The sequence below is a fragment of the Corvus moneduloides genome, chromosome 10 (genome assembly GCF_009650955.1).
Source record: "Corvus moneduloides isolate bCorMon1 chromosome 10, bCorMon1.pri, whole genome shotgun sequence".
Taxonomy (NCBI): domain Eukaryota; kingdom Metazoa; phylum Chordata; class Aves; order Passeriformes; family Corvidae; genus Corvus; species Corvus moneduloides.
In genome coordinates, this window is record NC_045485.1 from 18,058,812 (window position 1) to 18,075,317 (window position 16,506).

The 16,506-nt window shown below is 58.9% G+C and overlaps 1 protein-coding gene across 1 annotated transcript; it reads left to right on the forward strand.

The window, feature by feature from the left end:
• The first annotated feature begins 825 nt into the window (after nucleotides 1-825).
• MUC4 (mucin 4, cell surface associated) lies at nucleotides 826-16,252 on the forward strand. The gene is made up of 30 exons (XM_032119956.1): nucleotides 826-959; nucleotides 1,306-1,509; nucleotides 1,605-5,461; nucleotides 5,561-5,945; nucleotides 6,255-6,394; nucleotides 6,583-6,747; nucleotides 6,826-6,981; nucleotides 7,114-7,244; nucleotides 7,477-7,565; nucleotides 7,872-8,048; nucleotides 8,141-8,284; nucleotides 8,382-8,501; nucleotides 8,699-8,901; nucleotides 9,610-9,688; nucleotides 9,934-10,104; nucleotides 10,294-10,395; nucleotides 10,600-10,836; nucleotides 11,223-11,357; nucleotides 11,447-11,625; nucleotides 11,723-11,882; nucleotides 11,962-12,060; nucleotides 12,636-12,818; nucleotides 12,911-12,984; nucleotides 13,286-13,350; nucleotides 13,639-13,838; nucleotides 14,047-14,215; nucleotides 14,301-14,474; nucleotides 15,344-15,381; nucleotides 15,465-15,562; nucleotides 15,784-16,252. The coding sequence occupies exons 1-30, from the start codon at nucleotides 896-898 to the stop codon at nucleotides 15,838-15,840; spliced, it is 8,055 nt and encodes a 2,684-aa protein (XP_031975847.1). The 5' UTR covers nucleotides 826-895; the 3' UTR covers nucleotides 15,841-16,252.
• Nucleotides 16,253-16,506: the final 254 nt, after the last annotated feature.

A 16,506-nucleotide genomic window follows, 5' to 3' on the forward strand; every position in this document is an offset into this window, starting at 1 on the left:
CATGTGAGGTGCAGCCACCATGGCAGGGCTGTCAGTGAAGTGAGGAAGGCACAACACCATCACTGACTTACTTCCCCCTCCTTAAGTGGTCCTGGAGCTGGGTGAGACCCTGTGAAGAAGCAAACTCATTTTCTGCAGTGACTTCCCTGGGTCCGTTCATGCAGCTGGGTCCATCCAGCCTCTGTCCCTGGTGGAAGGTGACCTGCAACCCAGGGCAATGCCTGGCACCATCGCCCATGTGGGAACAACCCCCCCACTCCATCCGGGTTTGTGTGGGCGTTTGCCGCGATGGGCAGATAACGCCTGGGACCGGCAGTGCCGAAGGGGGGGACAGGGCAGGGCCAGTACGTGGGACCCCAAGGCATCAGTGGTAGCCTGCTCCTTCCTTCTTCCTCCTTGGTGACGGGCCAACCCCTGCCAGGGGTTATCGGCCGTGCAGCCGAGTGTGGAGGAACCTGACAGCAAACAGGAGGGTGCATGGGGGTGCAGAGCCCAGCACTGACCCACCCCTCCCAGAGATATTTGGGACCCCTGTCCCCACCTGTCATCCCAGTGCCTTTAGGCCAAGTAACTTTGAAAGCCCCCGGGTGCTCCCCAGGAGCTGGGGACCACAGCCTTGGGCTGTCAACAACGGGGTCAGCCCGGGAAGGACCCTAAAGCTTCCCATGGCAAAATGGGTGTGTCCCCCAGCAACAGTGGGTCCCCTGAACTGGGACGCTGTCACCTCAGCGCAGGCTGCGAGGACAGAGACGTCAGTGCCCCAGACAGGGCACGTGGTGTCCCTGTCCCCCCCACCTGGGGGAGTGCTCACCGCCGGAGCCACCCGTTGCGCGCTCCCCTGAGGCAGTGAGAGCTGCAGCCCTGTCGCCTTCCTCCCTGACGCCCAAGAAGCACTATGGGGTGCCGGGGTCCGTGGCCGCTTTGGAGCTGGGTGCTGTGGGGGTTCTGGGTGCTGCCAGGTAAGTGCCAGGGTCCCTCGCACTGCTCCGGGCTGACCAGGTGGCTGATACCATGTGGGTGACGGGCTTTTAAACAACTCTCCGGCTGCTACAACGCTGCAAGGTCGAGCCCGGGGGCCCGGCCGGGGTTTGGCCCGTCTCTGTCCGCGGGTGCCAAAGCTTTGTCGTGGTCCCCAGCTGCAGCAGGGGAAGGTGGCAGGAATTGTGGATCAAATAGGGAGACTCACCCTGGGAGAAGGTGCCTGTCTTGTTCTTGGTCCTGCGGCAGAACGGAGGAGGGACAGGGGTGATGGGGACTCCGGGCTGTTCTTTTCCTCATCCTGCCCTCACCCACCTTCTGCACAAGCCGGGAAGATGAAGGGGCAGCCCCTTGTCCCCACGCTGGACCCATCAGAGTCGGGCAGCATCTCCCATGTGGCCGACAGCACGAGCGCCGAGCTGCCTTCAGACATGGGCATGTGCCAGGCGCTCCCTACAGCCGCAGCCGCACGGGCAGAGCTGCCCTCTCCCGCCGGCCCGACCACCGCCTCCGTGGGCAGCCAGAGCTCAGGTAAGGCCGGCAGGCAGCTGGCCGCGGGCAGGTTCCTGCCTGCTGGGGCCGCGGTGGGGTTGATCCAGCTGGAGCTGCCTTGTCTCGCTCCACAGGCATCCTGGTGCCACAGGCAACAGCGAGAGGGCTGCTCCCAGCTGAAAGCCGTGGTGAGCAGGAGGGGCCACCCAGCCCGGCAGCTCTCCCTGGGGGTCCAGCTATGCAAGGCAGCCCCCAGGCAGGGTCAGGGGCTGGGGTCTCCCCTCCAGATGCTGCCGGCCACCCAACCAGCGTCCCTCCAGCTCCCACCACCGCTTGGCACATGCAGCTTCTGTCCTCCAAGCCAACGGGGTACGCAGTGAGTCTTGCCATGGGTGCTGTCACTGCAGAGGAGATGCCAGTGACAGCATGGACCACAGAGCCACTGCTCCCCCAGGATGAGCACAGCGCAGGGTCGTCACCCCCCAGGACAAGCAGGAGCTCTGCTGGGCCACGAGCCACTGCCATGCTCCTGTCCCAGCAGGTCGTACTGGGGCTGAGTGAGGCCACCTCACCTTTGGCCACAGCTGCCAGCATCTCTCAGGACAGGGGCAACCCCATGAACATGGCAGCAGCCTCAACCAGCCCCCCCAACACAGCCACGGAGGAAGCCAGCCTGGCAGCCCCACCATCTGCAGACCTCCCGAGTGCATCCTTGGCAAAGGTCACCTTTTCTTCTGCCACCATTGGCACCAGCAAGGCTACAGAACCAGGGACACGAACCTTATCCAACACTGACCACAGTGCCTCACAGGACCTTCCTGGGCCTCCCACTCAGCTGCCTCCAGCCCTTTTGCCCCAGCTTCCTGATGATGCTGCGCTGGGCACAGGGGAGACACCTCCCCCCAGCCACAGCGCAGCCCCCACCGCTGCTGGACATGGGCTGCCTGGAGCCAATGCTGTCACCCAACCCCAGGCAACAACAGGAGCTCCGGGCACACTGGCTACAGTGATGGATGTCGTGGCTGGAGACCACATCCCACCTCTGGGAAGCACCAGTGCTGAGCTGGTGTCCATCAGGAATGAGGCCAAAACCAAAGCCACAGCAGGCACTGCCATCTCGGAGACCAAGGACGTGCCAGGGGGGCTCAGCATGAGTCTGTCCCCACATGCAGCTCTCAATGATCCTGAGGGTTCCTCTTCAAGGCCCTTTCTGCGCTCCATGGGCTCTCTGCTCCCTCAGTCCCTCTCAACAGGCCTTGGGACCACCACAGCAGAGGCAGCTGCAGGCAGATCTCCTCCAGCCACTCGCAGCATGGCCATGCCCTTGTCCCTCATGGGCACCAGTGGAACAAAGCCAGACAGGGCCCCTCGAGCTGCTGCTGCTGCACCATCACCTTCCATTGCTGCATATGGCATCGGGACTGTGACAACTACCCATCCATCCTCCTTTGTTAGCAACACTCCAATTACTGAAGCAGGGATGGGATCAGCATCACTGGCCAGTGGCAGTGCCACTGCAATGCCAGGGGACACTGAAGCCACCCTGCCTGTACCTGATACACACCCCAGCCACAGCCAGCCAGGTCCCACAGCAGGCTCAACAACCCCAGGAAATGGTGTCACACCCAGATCTGCACAAACCCCAGTGCTCTGGGCTGGGCTCCAAATTGTGGAAGCCGCAGGGACAGAGATGCTGTCACCCAATGCTGCACCAGGCACTGGCACAGCTGTATCAGATACCCCTGGGGGGCCCAGAGCAGTCACTGTCCCCATGGCACCGCAAGCAGACATGCCCCCTCTCCTGGAAGGCAGAGCCAGTGTAGGGATGGCTCTGGAGGTGTCCCCATCCAGCATACCCCAAGAGATGGCAGCAATCACGTCCCCGCTGTCCCCAGCTGCCCCCCTGCAAGCACTGGGGGCTTCAGGTGACCTCCAGCCTGATGGCAGCACCACAGGGCGAGGGATGGGGATGGGGTTCCTGGAAGTGAGCACAGAGGAGAACCCAGGTGCCAGTGCAGCGGGGCCAGCTCCCAGCCACGTGATTGTCACTGCACGACCATCATCAGAGCCACCTGCCACTGAGGACAAGCCCACAGCTAGGATCACCTCGCCAGCTGTTGGCCACACAAATGCATGGGAGACTACAGCTTCATCCTGGCCAGGTGCCGCAGGTACCACTGCCCATGTGGACAGCACCCGCTCCGAGAGCGGCACCAAGGGTGCAGCACCCTCAGCCAGCACCAGCAGCACCCGTGTCCCTGACTCCAATGCCACTGGCACAAGCCTGGCCACCATGCTGGCCACCACACCATCCACCACCACATTCCTCAGCACTACCCTGCCAATCACCTCAACAGGTGGGGAGACCTTTGTGACCAGGGTCACCACAGCCACGCCATCTGCCACAGCACAGGCCACCAGCACCAGCAGTGCCCTATCCCTTGCTGTAACACACAGTGAGACAAGTGGAGGTGGGCAGCCTGTCCCATCCCCAGCAGCACGTAACCCCTTGGTGGAGACAACTCTTGGATCCTGGGACATCCTTGGTTCCAGCACTGCTGTTGCAATGTCCAACTCTCTCCTCCCCAGCCTGCACAGCCCAACAGAGGAGGCAACAACAGCCCCCTTATCCCTGCTTGGTGTTGGTGCAACTGGGGTGGCAGCAGCTGGACAGACTCCCACCGAGTCAGCAAAAGGCACCACTTCTCCTACACCCATCAGCTACCACGACATGGGATTAGCAGCAAGCACGTCACCTCCTGCCTTCCAGACATCTCCAGGGGCACCTGCTTGGGGGGAGAAAACAGCCACCACTGCAGGCAGCACCACAGACACTGCTGCAGGAAACACCACAGCCACCACTGCAGGAGACACCACGGCCACCGCTGCAGGGAACGCCACAGCCACCACTGCAGGGAACACCACAGCCATCGCTGCAGGAAACACCACAGCCACCACTGCAGGGAACGCCACAGCCACCACTGCAGGGAACGCCACAGCCACTGCTGCAGGAAACACCACAGCCATCACTGCAGGGAATACCACAGCCATCGCTGCAGGAAACACCACAGCCACCACTGCAGGGAACGCCACAGCCACCACTGCAGGGAACGCCACAGCCACCGCTGCAGGGAACACCACAGCCACCGCTGCAGGGAACGCCACAGCCACCACTGCAGGGAACGCCACAGCCACCACTGCAGGAAACACCACAGCCACCACTGCAGGGAACGCCACAGCCACCACTGCAGGAAACACCACAGCCACCACTGCAGGGAATACCACAGCCATCGCTGCAGGAAACACCACAGCCACCGCTGCAGGGAACGCCACAGCCACTGCTGCAGGAAACACCACAGCCACCACTGCAGGGAACGCCACAGCCACCACTGCAGGGAACACCACAGCCACCACTGCAGGAAACACCACAGCCATCACTGCAGGGAACACCACAGCCATCGCTGCAGGGAACACCACAGCCACCGCTGCAGGAAACACCACAGCCATCGCTGCAGGGAACACCACAGCCACCACTGCAGGCAGCATGATAGCCACCGCTGCAGGGAACTCCACAGCCACCACTGCAAGAAACACCACAGCCACCGCTGCAGGGAGCACCACAGCCACCGCTGCAGGAAACACCACAGCCATCACTGCAGGGAATGCCACAGCCATTGCTGCAGGGAATGCCACAGCCACCGCTGCAGGGAACACCACAGCCACCGCTGCAGGGAACTCCACAGCCCCCGCTGCAGGCAACGCCACAGCCAGTGCTGCAGGAAACACCACAGCCACCACTGCAGGCAACGCCACAGCCAGTGCTGCAGGAAACACCACAGCCACCACTGCAGGGAACTCCACAGCCAGTGCTGCAGGCAGCACCACAGCCACCGCTGCAGGGAATGCCACAGCCACCACTGCAGGCAGCACCACAGCCATTGCTGCAGGGAGCACCATAGCCACCACTGCAGGGAATGCCACAGCCACTGCTGCAGGCAGCACCACAGCCACTGCTGCAGGCAGCACCACAGCCACTGCTGCAGGAAACACCACAGCCACTGCTGCAGGCAGCACCACAGCCACTGCTGCAGGAAACACCACAGCCACCACTGCAGGGAACACCACAGCCACCACTGCAGGGAACACCACAGCCACCACTGCAGGGAACACCACAGCTATTGCTGCAGGGAACGCCACAGCCACCGCTGCAGGCAGCACCACAGCCACCGCTGCAGGCAGCACCACAGCTATTGCATCCACAGCCCCAGTGAGCCCAGCCAAGGAGGTGGGAAGTTTCCCAGCCCCAGGAACCACGGCACCAGTGAGACAAACAGCCACCACCAGCCCTGCCACCACCCTGGCTCATCCCTTTGGGACACAGAGAGGACCATCCACAGCACCAAGCGCATCTGCCCGCACCACCACTGGGCACAGAAATCCTGCCCCTGAGCCCCAACCCCCCCATGAACTTATCAGTAAGTAGATTTTCTTTTTCCCAAAGCCAAGAGTAGGAAAGGGGTTTTCAGCCAGTCAAGCCCTGGGATGGATGAGGCCTGGTCCAGGGTATCTCATATGCGTAGCACATTGGGCTGCCAGATTCATGGGAAAAGGCAAAATTGGACATTTGAGAGCATCCCAAAAGTGGGTTAAAAATTGGGTTACAATCCATCAGAGCACAGGCACAGCATCCTGGCAGCAAGCAGGTAGGTTTGTCCTGACTGCAGGATGGATAAAAAGACATTAATGATTTTACACCTTTTCCGTTGATCTCCTGCCCATGCCAGAGCCAGCGGCCTCACTCTACCCCTTTGGCATGGAAGGAGGGGACCAAGAGTATGTCCAGAGGATGGTGGACTTCAACTCACCCCTGTTCAAGCCAGAGATTGGATTTCCCTTTGGGAAGTCGCTGCGAGATACTCTCTACGTGAGTGCCCCCCTTGCTGAGCACATAATGGATGTGCCACCTTTTTGGTAAAAAAAACCCCAATGAAATGGAGCAGAAACCAAATTTCATCTGAATATCTTTTTTTTACATTCAAAATGGTTGGTTTCTGCTCACCCATGGAGGCTAAAACGTATCCCAGTCAGCAAATAACAAGTTCTTTTGCTTAGTTTACAGATAACGGACAGATCATTTTTCCACCCACGGACAACTACATCCCATCCAACCCCAACCCCCCTCCCCGGGGCTTCACTGGCCAGGAAAGCTTGCCAATGGTGGCTGTCTTTTGGGATGATGCAGACTTTTCCAAGGGTGTTGGCACCACCTGGTACCAGGTGAGGGCCACCAGAGGTGTTCTGGGAGAATCCAGTTCCTGGCTCACTCATTTAACTCTCTCTCTTGCCATCTGGCAGGAGTACTCTACACTCAGCTCTACACAAGACCCCGTTGTGCAGGATGTGGAAGCAAAGATTGAGAAATACCTGAAAATCTCCTATGTAGCAAAATGGACCTTGAAGGTGACGTGGGAAAAGGCTCCAGCATACCCATCCTGGAGGGATGACACTCAGGTGAGCAGTGGGGGACCCAGGTGACAGAGAGGACTGTTGGTGGCTGTTTCAAGTCTCACCGCCTCATTCTGGGCTGCAGGGAGAGCAGGGGAGGTTTTGGGGGTGCTAAGGGGGTGCCTTGGGTTTCTCCAGACGAGCACCTACCAGGCAGTTCTCACCACCGACGGGAACCGCTCCTTCGCCCTGCTCCTCTACCAGGATGGTGGGATGCGCTGGGACTACACCAAGCTGGCTGCAGCCAATGTGCTGATCGGCTTCTCCAGGTGCTGCACGTGTGTCACTGGGTTTTGGGACAGCAGGGATTTGTTCCAGCACTGTGTTGGGACTGTCCGAGGCATTACCCCCAGGAGAGCCCAGCTGCCACTCATAGAGCAACCCCACCCCATTTAAACACTTTCTCTTGCAAACTGCAGCAGTTCCCACCCCAGCTGCTCTATGGGGAGAGGAGGAGGGCTGTGTTGGAAGGATGACCCCAAACCTCATCTCTCCACACAGCGGCAATGGCTATGCCCAAAACAATGAGCTGACCCGGAAGCCACCAGCTGCCAAGTACCGACCAGACCAGCACAGCAGCACCGACTCCGGTACGGCACTGGGGGGTCCTCGGGCGGGTGGGGAAGCGGGACCTGTGTGCTCTGTGCTGGGAGCGTGACCCCAGCACCCATCCCTGGGAGGTGATGGGCCAGCAAAGCCACTGGACAAGAGCTGGCCACCAAGAGCAGGCTGTGGGTGTCCCCTGTCCTGCTGTGGCTTGCCACAGCCCCGCTGGCTCTAGAGGGAGCCTGGAGACCTCGTGTGAGGTCAGTGGCCAGGGACAGCTGTCCCACGGGATCCCTCAGCACAAGGTGAGACCCCAGCTGAGCGGTGCCGATCTCTGGTTGCTGCCCCAGATGTGCGCGGGCTGTGGATTTACAGACTGGACAGTCGCTCCCGGGTGAATTACAGGCTGCAGTGCCTGGCGTGGCTGGACACAGAGCCAGCGCCGGCCACCTGGAACAGACAGCTGCCACCGTGCCCCTGCTCCCGGCCCCAGGCAGAGCTGGATCCCCGCTACCACTGGAGCAGAGGTACCAAGGACAGCCCCCCAGGACCAGCTGCAGAGTGGGAGGATGGTCCCTTCCTGCTCTGAGGACAGCTGTGATGCCCCCCACTATTTCAGGCCCAGCAGACACCTCCGTGAGGATGCTGCGCACTGCATCCCCCAGCCCAGCTGGAGCTGGGGTGCGATGTCTGTACCAAGGTGGGAGCTTGCTTGAAGGCTGGCAGGAGAGATCATGGAGCCTTCCCTTCCACACTGCCACTGGTAAGTGGGAGCTGGCATTCCCTCACCCTGAAATATCCCCAGCATCAAGTACAGGCAGAGCAAGGGCTCTGACACACCCCAGCACTTTCCTCCACAGACAAGGAGCTGGAAGCATTTGACTGGTGCTGCCGGCGTGTGGGGAAGCCCCTGTTCTGTGCCAGGTTTGCTGAGAAGAGACTGAGGGTTGGCTGTGAGGGATACGTGCCGCCCACACCCGGTGAGTCCCCAGGCTCTGCCTCTGCTGTGCCAGGGCACTGAGCTGTGCATGGACCCCATGCATTACTCACACTTTGCAGTATGCCAGTGCGGGCTGCTGAGCCACCACAGCTCTGGGGCTGCTCTTCTCCCTGAAATGACACCAACATTTGCTCTTCTTCCTCCCCCCAAAACGGCTCCATCCCCTTTGGACCCCAGCTGGTGCCTTCGGGGACCCTCACATCACCACCCTGGATGGACTCACCTACACCTTCAATGGGCTCGGGGACTTTGTCCTGCTACTGGCCAGTGATGCCCAGACAAGCTTCATTTTGCAAGGGCGCACAGCACAGACTGGCATGGCCCAGGCCACCAACTTTGTGGCCTTTGCTGCCCAGTACATCTCCAACACCACCACAACAGTGAGTAGGAGTGCCCTGGGTATGAGTCTGAGCCTCTAATGGGAGGGACCCCTCTGGCAAGCTGGGCATCACCTCTGCATCACCTACAAGTGGGTGGGACCTGAGGGGCATGCGGTCTCCTTTTCCTGCCACCTCCCGCTACTCCAACAAAGTACTAATAGTGGTTGGATGGACTAATATTCACCAGGCACAGGTCTAACAACTCCTTCTAATGGGCCAGCAAGGGCTGGAGACTCTGAAGGAACATGGTCTGCTTCACCTTCTTCATTGCACACTCTTTGTCCTGACACTTTAGCACAAGCGACTGCTCTTCCTGACTTTGCAGAATTGCTCCCCACACCCGTTTAGTTTCATTAAGCAGAATGTCCTGGTGTCACCAGGAACAGCCATTGAATAGCATGAGGAGGGGGCTCAGAGCTGGCAGCCCACCAGCACAGCTCTCCATGCTGTCGAGGTCAGCTGAGCAGTGGTGGTGGCGTGGGTGTGCCCCTTGCCAGTGGTGATGGGCACCTGGCTGTCCTCTTCTGTGCAAACATCAAAGCTGCTGTGTCGTGTGTCTGCTGGGGTGAAGAACACACCAACGCAGGCCCCAGGGCTGAGCCTCTCTTCATGGGCTGGAGGAGGATGGGATTTAATTGTTCCCAGCATGGGGGGACAGCAGGAAGGGAAAGCAGAGGGCCTGACTGGGACATCCACCATGATTTTCAGGTTGAGTGGACCTTGAGGAGCCAGGATGACATCCAAGTCCTCCTGAACAACGAAACTGTCCAGTTTTCCTATTCCCAAGGTGAGCAAGATCTGCTGTTAAATGCTAAATGTATGTGGGGAGGACCAGAGATGTCCCCATCCCCTGGGACCAGCCCTGCCCCGTGCAAGGGCAGCCATCCTGAGATCCATCAAACGTCTCTCACCTGCACCTGTCCCTGATTTGGGTGGGGTGGATGGGGAGCACTTCCCTCCATGAATCCATGGTCGTCGTTTCAGATCCCAGCCTTGTGTGGACTCTCCCTCTGTGCTCTCCTTCTCTTGCAGACCTGGGTGATGAGGTCTACTACAGCCCTGGTGTCCTGCTAATCAACGCCTCCTCTGTCACGGCTGTCTTCAATGGGGCCATCTCTGTCTCCATCTCGGCTGCCTCTGGGATCCTCAGCGTGGTCTGCAGCCTGCCCGACTGGTACCGAAACAGCACCAGGGGCCTCCTGGGTGAGGGCTTCTGGCACCGCCGCAGAGCCGGGGTGCAAATTCTCTTCCCACTCTAAAGTAGGCTAGAAAACTGGGGAATTGTGCTTGTGAGGGCAGGGACACCTGGGTGTAAACTAAACACTGGCCAGCACCAGAGAGGAGGTCAACCCTGGCAGGGGGGATTCCAGTCCTCTGGTGCTGCTCCACCAGGTGTGTGGGACCATGACCCCACAGATGACTTCCAGATGCCAAATGGTACCAGCATCCCAGTGAACAGCAGTGAGGAGAAGATCTACAGCTACGGGATGACCTGTAAGTCCGGGCTTAGGATCTCCCTTGATGATTCCCTCCTTCTTGCACCTTCTGGCCATGCTTTGGCTTGAGATACCTAAACACTTGCCTGAGCAAAAGCAGTGCCAAGGGAAGGTGTTTGGTGTCCCCACTGCTCTGTGAAAAGGAACCCTAAAATACAACAAACCTTAAAATGGCCTGTATACATGGTGTGCTCTCTTGCAGGGGCTGTTGGGGAGCACAGCCTGTTCGCTCAGCCTCTGGACTCAGCAGCACTGAACTTCACACCCTTCTTCTTGTCTCGGCTGCGGCAGGAGAATGAAAGCCAGTACCAGCTGGCAGCCTCGCAGTGTCACGGCAGCAAGGAGTGCATCTACGATTCGCTGAGCACAGGGAGCTTGACCCTGGGCCTGGCCACCCAGAGCCTTGCAGCCGACTTCCAGCAGAGGAAGACAGCACTCAGTAAGTGGAACACATCCTCACCTCCGAGAGGGCATGGCTTGGATGTAACTGGGCAGTGCCCTGCTCCTTTCCTGGGCTCTCTTGCTTCGTATGAGACAGGAGAGAAGTCACCAAGATCTTGGATTTGCACTGCCCAGCTGGCTTGTCTCCGGTCCTGGGAGATGCTACCAGGAGGACAGTTGCCACCAAGATTTTGGAACTGCATTTCCTGGAACTGCATTTCTGGCTTGTCTCCAAACGTGGGAGATGCCACCATGCTGTGCAACATAAGGGCCTTGTTGGTGGGAAGCCATGACAAGTTCTGCCTGGGGTCCCGTCCTCACTGAGGGGGACTCAGAGCCAAGGGGTGACACGGCCACTTGTGTGCTGGGCTGCTCTTTCCTCAGATGCCTTCCCTCCCGTCATCACCGGTGACCCATCAATCACAGCCTTCAGGACAGAGAGGGTCAGAAGGCAGTACCAGGCCTTGGGGGCAGGTGCACGCTTCATTCCCCATCTCTCACCAGAGCTCAACATATCGGGTAAGGAAGGAGAGATGGAGCAGCTGGGATGGGAAGGAATGGGATGGAATTCTTCTGCCACCTCTAACTGGCATCTCTCCTCCTGGCAGAGAATGGCACCCTGATATGGGAACCCCACGGGATAGCCCCATTCACCATCAGCCTGGAGGCTGTTGGGTCCAACAACATCTCTGCACTCCTCCAGCTCCGCTTCACCCTTTGCAGATGCAGCAGGAGCCAGGAGTGTGACTACAGCAACACTGTCACTGTCAGGGAGTCTTCCCTGCAGGTAGTGTGCCTGTCCCCACGCCAGCTGTGCTGGCTGTCTTCTCTGTCCACTCACCCTCCTCACATTCCCTAAGCCAGTGTCACCATCCCCTTCCCAGCTGGCAGCCTGCAGATGTGAGAGTGGCTACTCGGGTCCCTTCTGCCAGGACCCTCCAGACCCCTGCGCCCAGGGATGCTTCCCCGGCGTGGGATGTGACCCTTTCAGTGGCTGTGGCCCCTGCCCAGCTGGCCTGACAGGGGATGGACAGCACTGCTCAGGTGACAAAGGCTCACACCACAGCCACTGGGACCCCAGCCGAGGCGTTTGTCCCGGTGCCATAGTGCATTGCCTCGGCAGATATCGATGAGTGTGCGCAGGGGACGGAGTGCCCAGGGAACAGCACCTGCACCAACACCGTGGGCAGCTACATCTGCTCCTGCCTGGCCAGTGAGCAGGGTGAGTATGGGGTCCCTGGCAGGCATGGTCCTTGTCCTCATAACCACCAGGCTCTGTGGAGAGAGTTCCTGAGGGACCCAGGCGGGCCAGAGAGGAGAGGAGGGAGAGCTGGCTGAGCTCTGTGCCCAAACCCTTGCTGTCATTAACAGAAGGGACCAGAGTCCAGCTACCACTCGTGTTCCCAGGCCATAGATCTCACTAATCCGCTGGGAAGGGAGATTTTTCCCATGCAATTTTTCTCCTTGAGAAAAATTCTCATCCCAGCAAAGTTCAAATGCACATGCGGAAGTTGGGGGCTAAATCAAGCTCTGTTTTAAGATTGCTGTGGTGGGGTTGGGTTGATGGCTTTTGCTCTTGTTCTAATGCATCAGTCTGGGATTTAAGAAGGGCAAATGGCTCCAGCTGGGAGGAGGGAGAGTGGGGCTTTTCCTTGAATTTGTACTAAAACTCCTAACACAAAGAAAGAAAAACAAAACTTGGAAAAAAGGCCTTACGAATCAGCTGAGGATGGCTCAGTGATCTGGGGCTCTGCCCTGCAGCCAGGTTCATACCTTACCATGCTCTCCGTCCCACAGGTGAGAGGCCAGGCTGTGGCTCAGCCTGTGGCTACCACTCCTGCCCTGAGGGCTACTGCAGCAACGGGGGACACTGCCACCTTCACCCCATCACCTGTGCCCCCACCTGCGCCTGCCCTCCGGCTTTCACCGACCAGCGCTGCCTGGTGGCAGGGGGGGATTTTCGGCCACTGCCCAGCTCAGGTGGGTACCTGTGCCCTGCATGGGGTGAAACCCAACCCCACTCACCCTGGTCCTGGGATGCCAGAGCCACCTCTGTGGCTTTCCCCCAGCAGATCTCCCTCGGAGAAGCATCCAGATGAGGATCAAGACGCTGCAAAACACCACTGCTGAGGAAGTCAACAGCACTGTATGTCACTGGAGGGGATGGGCTCAGAGCAGGGGACACACTGGCATACTGGGCAATGTGGCAGCTTGGGGTGCCCATGCCTCTGTATGCCCTCCCACGGGATCTCTGGGCATAAGGGGAGGAAGCACCAAGTGCACGATTATGACTGCAGCTGTGGCCATGTGCCACGTCCCCAGCAAATGAACCAAAGGCCAGAGCAACCCTTGGGGTTTGGCCACCATGCCCACAACACTCATCAACCTTTCCCCATGCTGGTGTCATTCTGCCCTCCCCTAATGCCTTCTTCCTCCCCCCGCTGCAGGTCTCAGCCATCCTGGACTCCCTGGAGGTAAAGGCTTTCCAGAGCAACACCAACATTACCCAGACGTGAGTTAGATGTGAAGCAGCCCGTGACCACTCCAAGGATCTGGTGGAGCAGGGCTGAGCATGGGCCCGGGGAGTTTGGTGCACAAAGGGCATTTTCCCCCAGCTCAGAATCTGTTTTTCCAGCCCTCATGCTAGTAAACCCTTGGAGACACCAGCCAGTTGGCACCTTCCATTCCTGCCTCATCCCTTCTTTACCATCACGCAAATGGGGATACTGAGGCACGGTGAGGCTCAGTCACTCTGTCAGGCAGCAGCAGCTCTGCCAGCAGCCCCCTCTTTTCTCTGCAGGACAGACAGCGATGGCTTCACCTTTGTGGTGGTGGCCGAGTTTGCCTATGACAGCCGCGGCACCGTCATCCGCTTCCTGAACGAGGAGCTGCCCGCGGCCATCACCAGCGCCTTCAACGCGCGGCGGGGGCGACGGGAGGCAGGCACGGGGCTCCTCTTCCAGCGCCTGCACCAGGACAACATCACTGACCTGGTGAAGCGTGAGTTGCTCCTGGCACTGAGCTGGGGAGTGCAGGAGGATTACCCCACTGTCCCCGTTGTCCCCATAACCCTGGCGATTGGTTCACACTCATGGGGGAGGCACGTGGGCAGCCCCCCAACCCCAGGCATGGATCCAGCTTGGGGAGACTTGGGGAAGCATCAAGAGGTGTTGCTGCAAGGCTGAACCCATGTGCTTTCCCTCCCCAGTGACAGTGGACGAGCTGAGGGACTATTTCCCCTGCTCTCTGTATGGCTACAAAGGCTATCGGCTCCACTACATGGGGACCATCGGCTTTGTCTGCATCTCCCCGTGCAAGATGGGCTATTGCCAGCACGGTGGCCAGTGCCAGCACCTGCCCGAGGGGCCCACGTGCAGGTAGCAGCAGCCCTGGGGTGGACGAGGCCACCCTGCACAGCTGCTTCTCCCCATGGCATCACTGCTCCTCCCTCCCCATCCACAGCTGCCTGCCCTTCTCCATCTACTCCCCGGCTGGCGCCCAGTGCGAGTGGCTGGCCATCAGCCTGGCTGCCTTTCTCGGCATCCTGCTGGGAGCCCTGGCTCTGCTCTGCCTCCTGTTTGCCATCGCCTGCCTGGCCCTGCACCTCTGCCGCCAGCACCGCCGCCAGCACCAGGGGTGAGCCGTGGGCTGGACCTGCACAGGGGAGGGTGCTGGGCGTGTGGCAGGTTGGGTGTCAGAGAGAAAAACTGATCGAAAATCCACATTTGAAAGATCCACCACTGGTAGAACTCTGGTTTGGGCAGGGGGGCCCTGCCCTGGGGGAAGGGTTGGGTGACCTTTTAACATCTTACAGCCCCTTTCCCAGGCATCTGCTGCTCGGGGGGGATGGGGGAGGGGGGGTGCGATAGCATCAGTGGGTTGAACATTAGCTCATTAGCTTTCCTTTTTTCCCCCATGTTAGGGAATGTTTGCATTTCTTCCTCATCCCACCCAGTACTCGGTTACAGACTGGCTTTCTATTTAATTTTAATTTGAATGCCACCCAAATTATTTCCACTGCAATTCACATGGGTCTGGAAAGAGCTGGCCTGGAGTGAGGAAGAAGTCGTTTCAGGATTGGACCTTGCTCTTCTGCAGAGCAGGGAGTTAGCAGAAGAATGGCAAAGTGCAAGGCTGGGGTGGAAACACCAGCATCTCCTTCCCCGCTCCCCAGCCCTTGGTCCTGCAGTGGCAATCCACACTCAGGGGAAGCTTAGACCCCCAAGCCCATGGCTCTGGTCAGAGCTGTGTCCTGCCCATGCTCCCAGCTCCCTGCCAGCCCTGGAGCCAGGGATCTCCGGGAAGATCCTCTGTTCATTTGCACTTGTGGCAAGGAAAGAAATTGTGTGTGCACAACAACTGGGGCTTTTCCTCCTCTTACAGCCCCATCTTACCCCTGCAGTCAGTCACTGCTCCCCTTTGCCATCTGACTCAGACACCAGGATCAGGCAGGCGTTTTCCCAGCCTCTGCTGACCTGTTGTCCCTTTTCTGTCCCCTCTCTCAGGGCCAAGGAGACCTTGTGGAGGACACGACCCTTTTCCTGTGAGTACATGCCTATAAAACTCCCCCTACCATGGCTTTGCTTCACCCCAGTCCTCAAGCTCTGCTCATCTTCCCGGCTCCAGCTTTAACGATGGCAGGAGAGCAAGCAGAGCCCACCCTCTCCCACTCCCTGGAAAGGCATTGGAAACTGCAGCTCCAGGCCATTGACCCCTCAGTCCAGGTCTGCCCTGGGGTTACTGTCTCCATGGGGTGTTGGGGTGGGGAACTTTGGGCTGGGGATGGAATACCGGCCCTGTGCCTCAAAGGTGCTCAGGAGCTGTGCCTCATCCTGAAGCATCACGGATGCTTTGGCCAGCACTGGGATCTGTGCCACTGTCTGAACTCGTCGCTAGGCACAGAGCCAGTGCCACACTGACAGCATGGCCTGTCCCTCCTTTACAGATAAGAATCCAGAGACCCCACGTTATGCCTCCCAGCCAGCCCCCCCAGCAGCCCTAACCTGCCACTGGTCCTGTTCTGGCACCTCCAGGCTCACAGAGAAGCCAGATGCTGCTGGCTGCTCCACTGCTTGCTGTCAAGGTCTGCAGCAGCAGCAACACATGGAAGCAGGGGACAGGCAGCTGCCTTTTGGGCTGTGGGAGGATTCACTCTGGAGGAAGTGCTTTTTTGAATGAAAAATGTGGGTTTATGTGGGGTGACCAAGGCAGAATTTCACTTTCCCCTGGCTACCTGCAGAGACAACAGGGACCATCCTTAAATGTTTCTGCACCAGGGTATGCACTAGTGTGATATAACCAGACCCTGCAGAGCCCCTGAGAGCAGGGTCAGGTGGGGCAATGCAGTGATTGTAACCCCTTAGGAACCAAATAGAATAAACCAAAAATGTTGGCTTGCTGTTCAATTATCTGCACCTCATGGGTCCCTGCTCCAACCCTGCTTCACTGTCGTCGAGCCTTCAAGTCCCTGCTTTCTGCTGGTCCCATTCACAGAACCAAAGTGAAAATGGATGTAGATTTTTTGGTTGCTTCATCCCCTCATTTTCGCTACAAAGCTACAAGTCTCTTCACACTGCTTTCATGGATACTGCTTACAGTGGCTCAGATCATGCAGGTCGGGCTCTGGTCTCCACAAACATCCCACAGCCCTTCAACCCTGTGATTAGGA

Excerpts from the sequence above, each read along its gene's own strand:
- MUC4 (XM_032119956.1), top strand. The coding sequence starts at position 896 with ATGGGGTGCCGGGGTCCGTGGCCGCTTTGGAGCTGGGTGCTGTGGGGG. Across the intron at positions 8,049-8,140 it reads CCGCTACCACTGGAGCAGAG|GCCCAGCAGACACCTCCGTG; the intron begins GTACCAAGGACA and ends CCACTATTTCAG. Across the intron at positions 13,839-14,046 it reads CATCACTGACCTGGTGAAGC|TGACAGTGGACGAGCTGAGG; the intron begins GTGAGTTGCTCC and ends TTCCCTCCCCAG.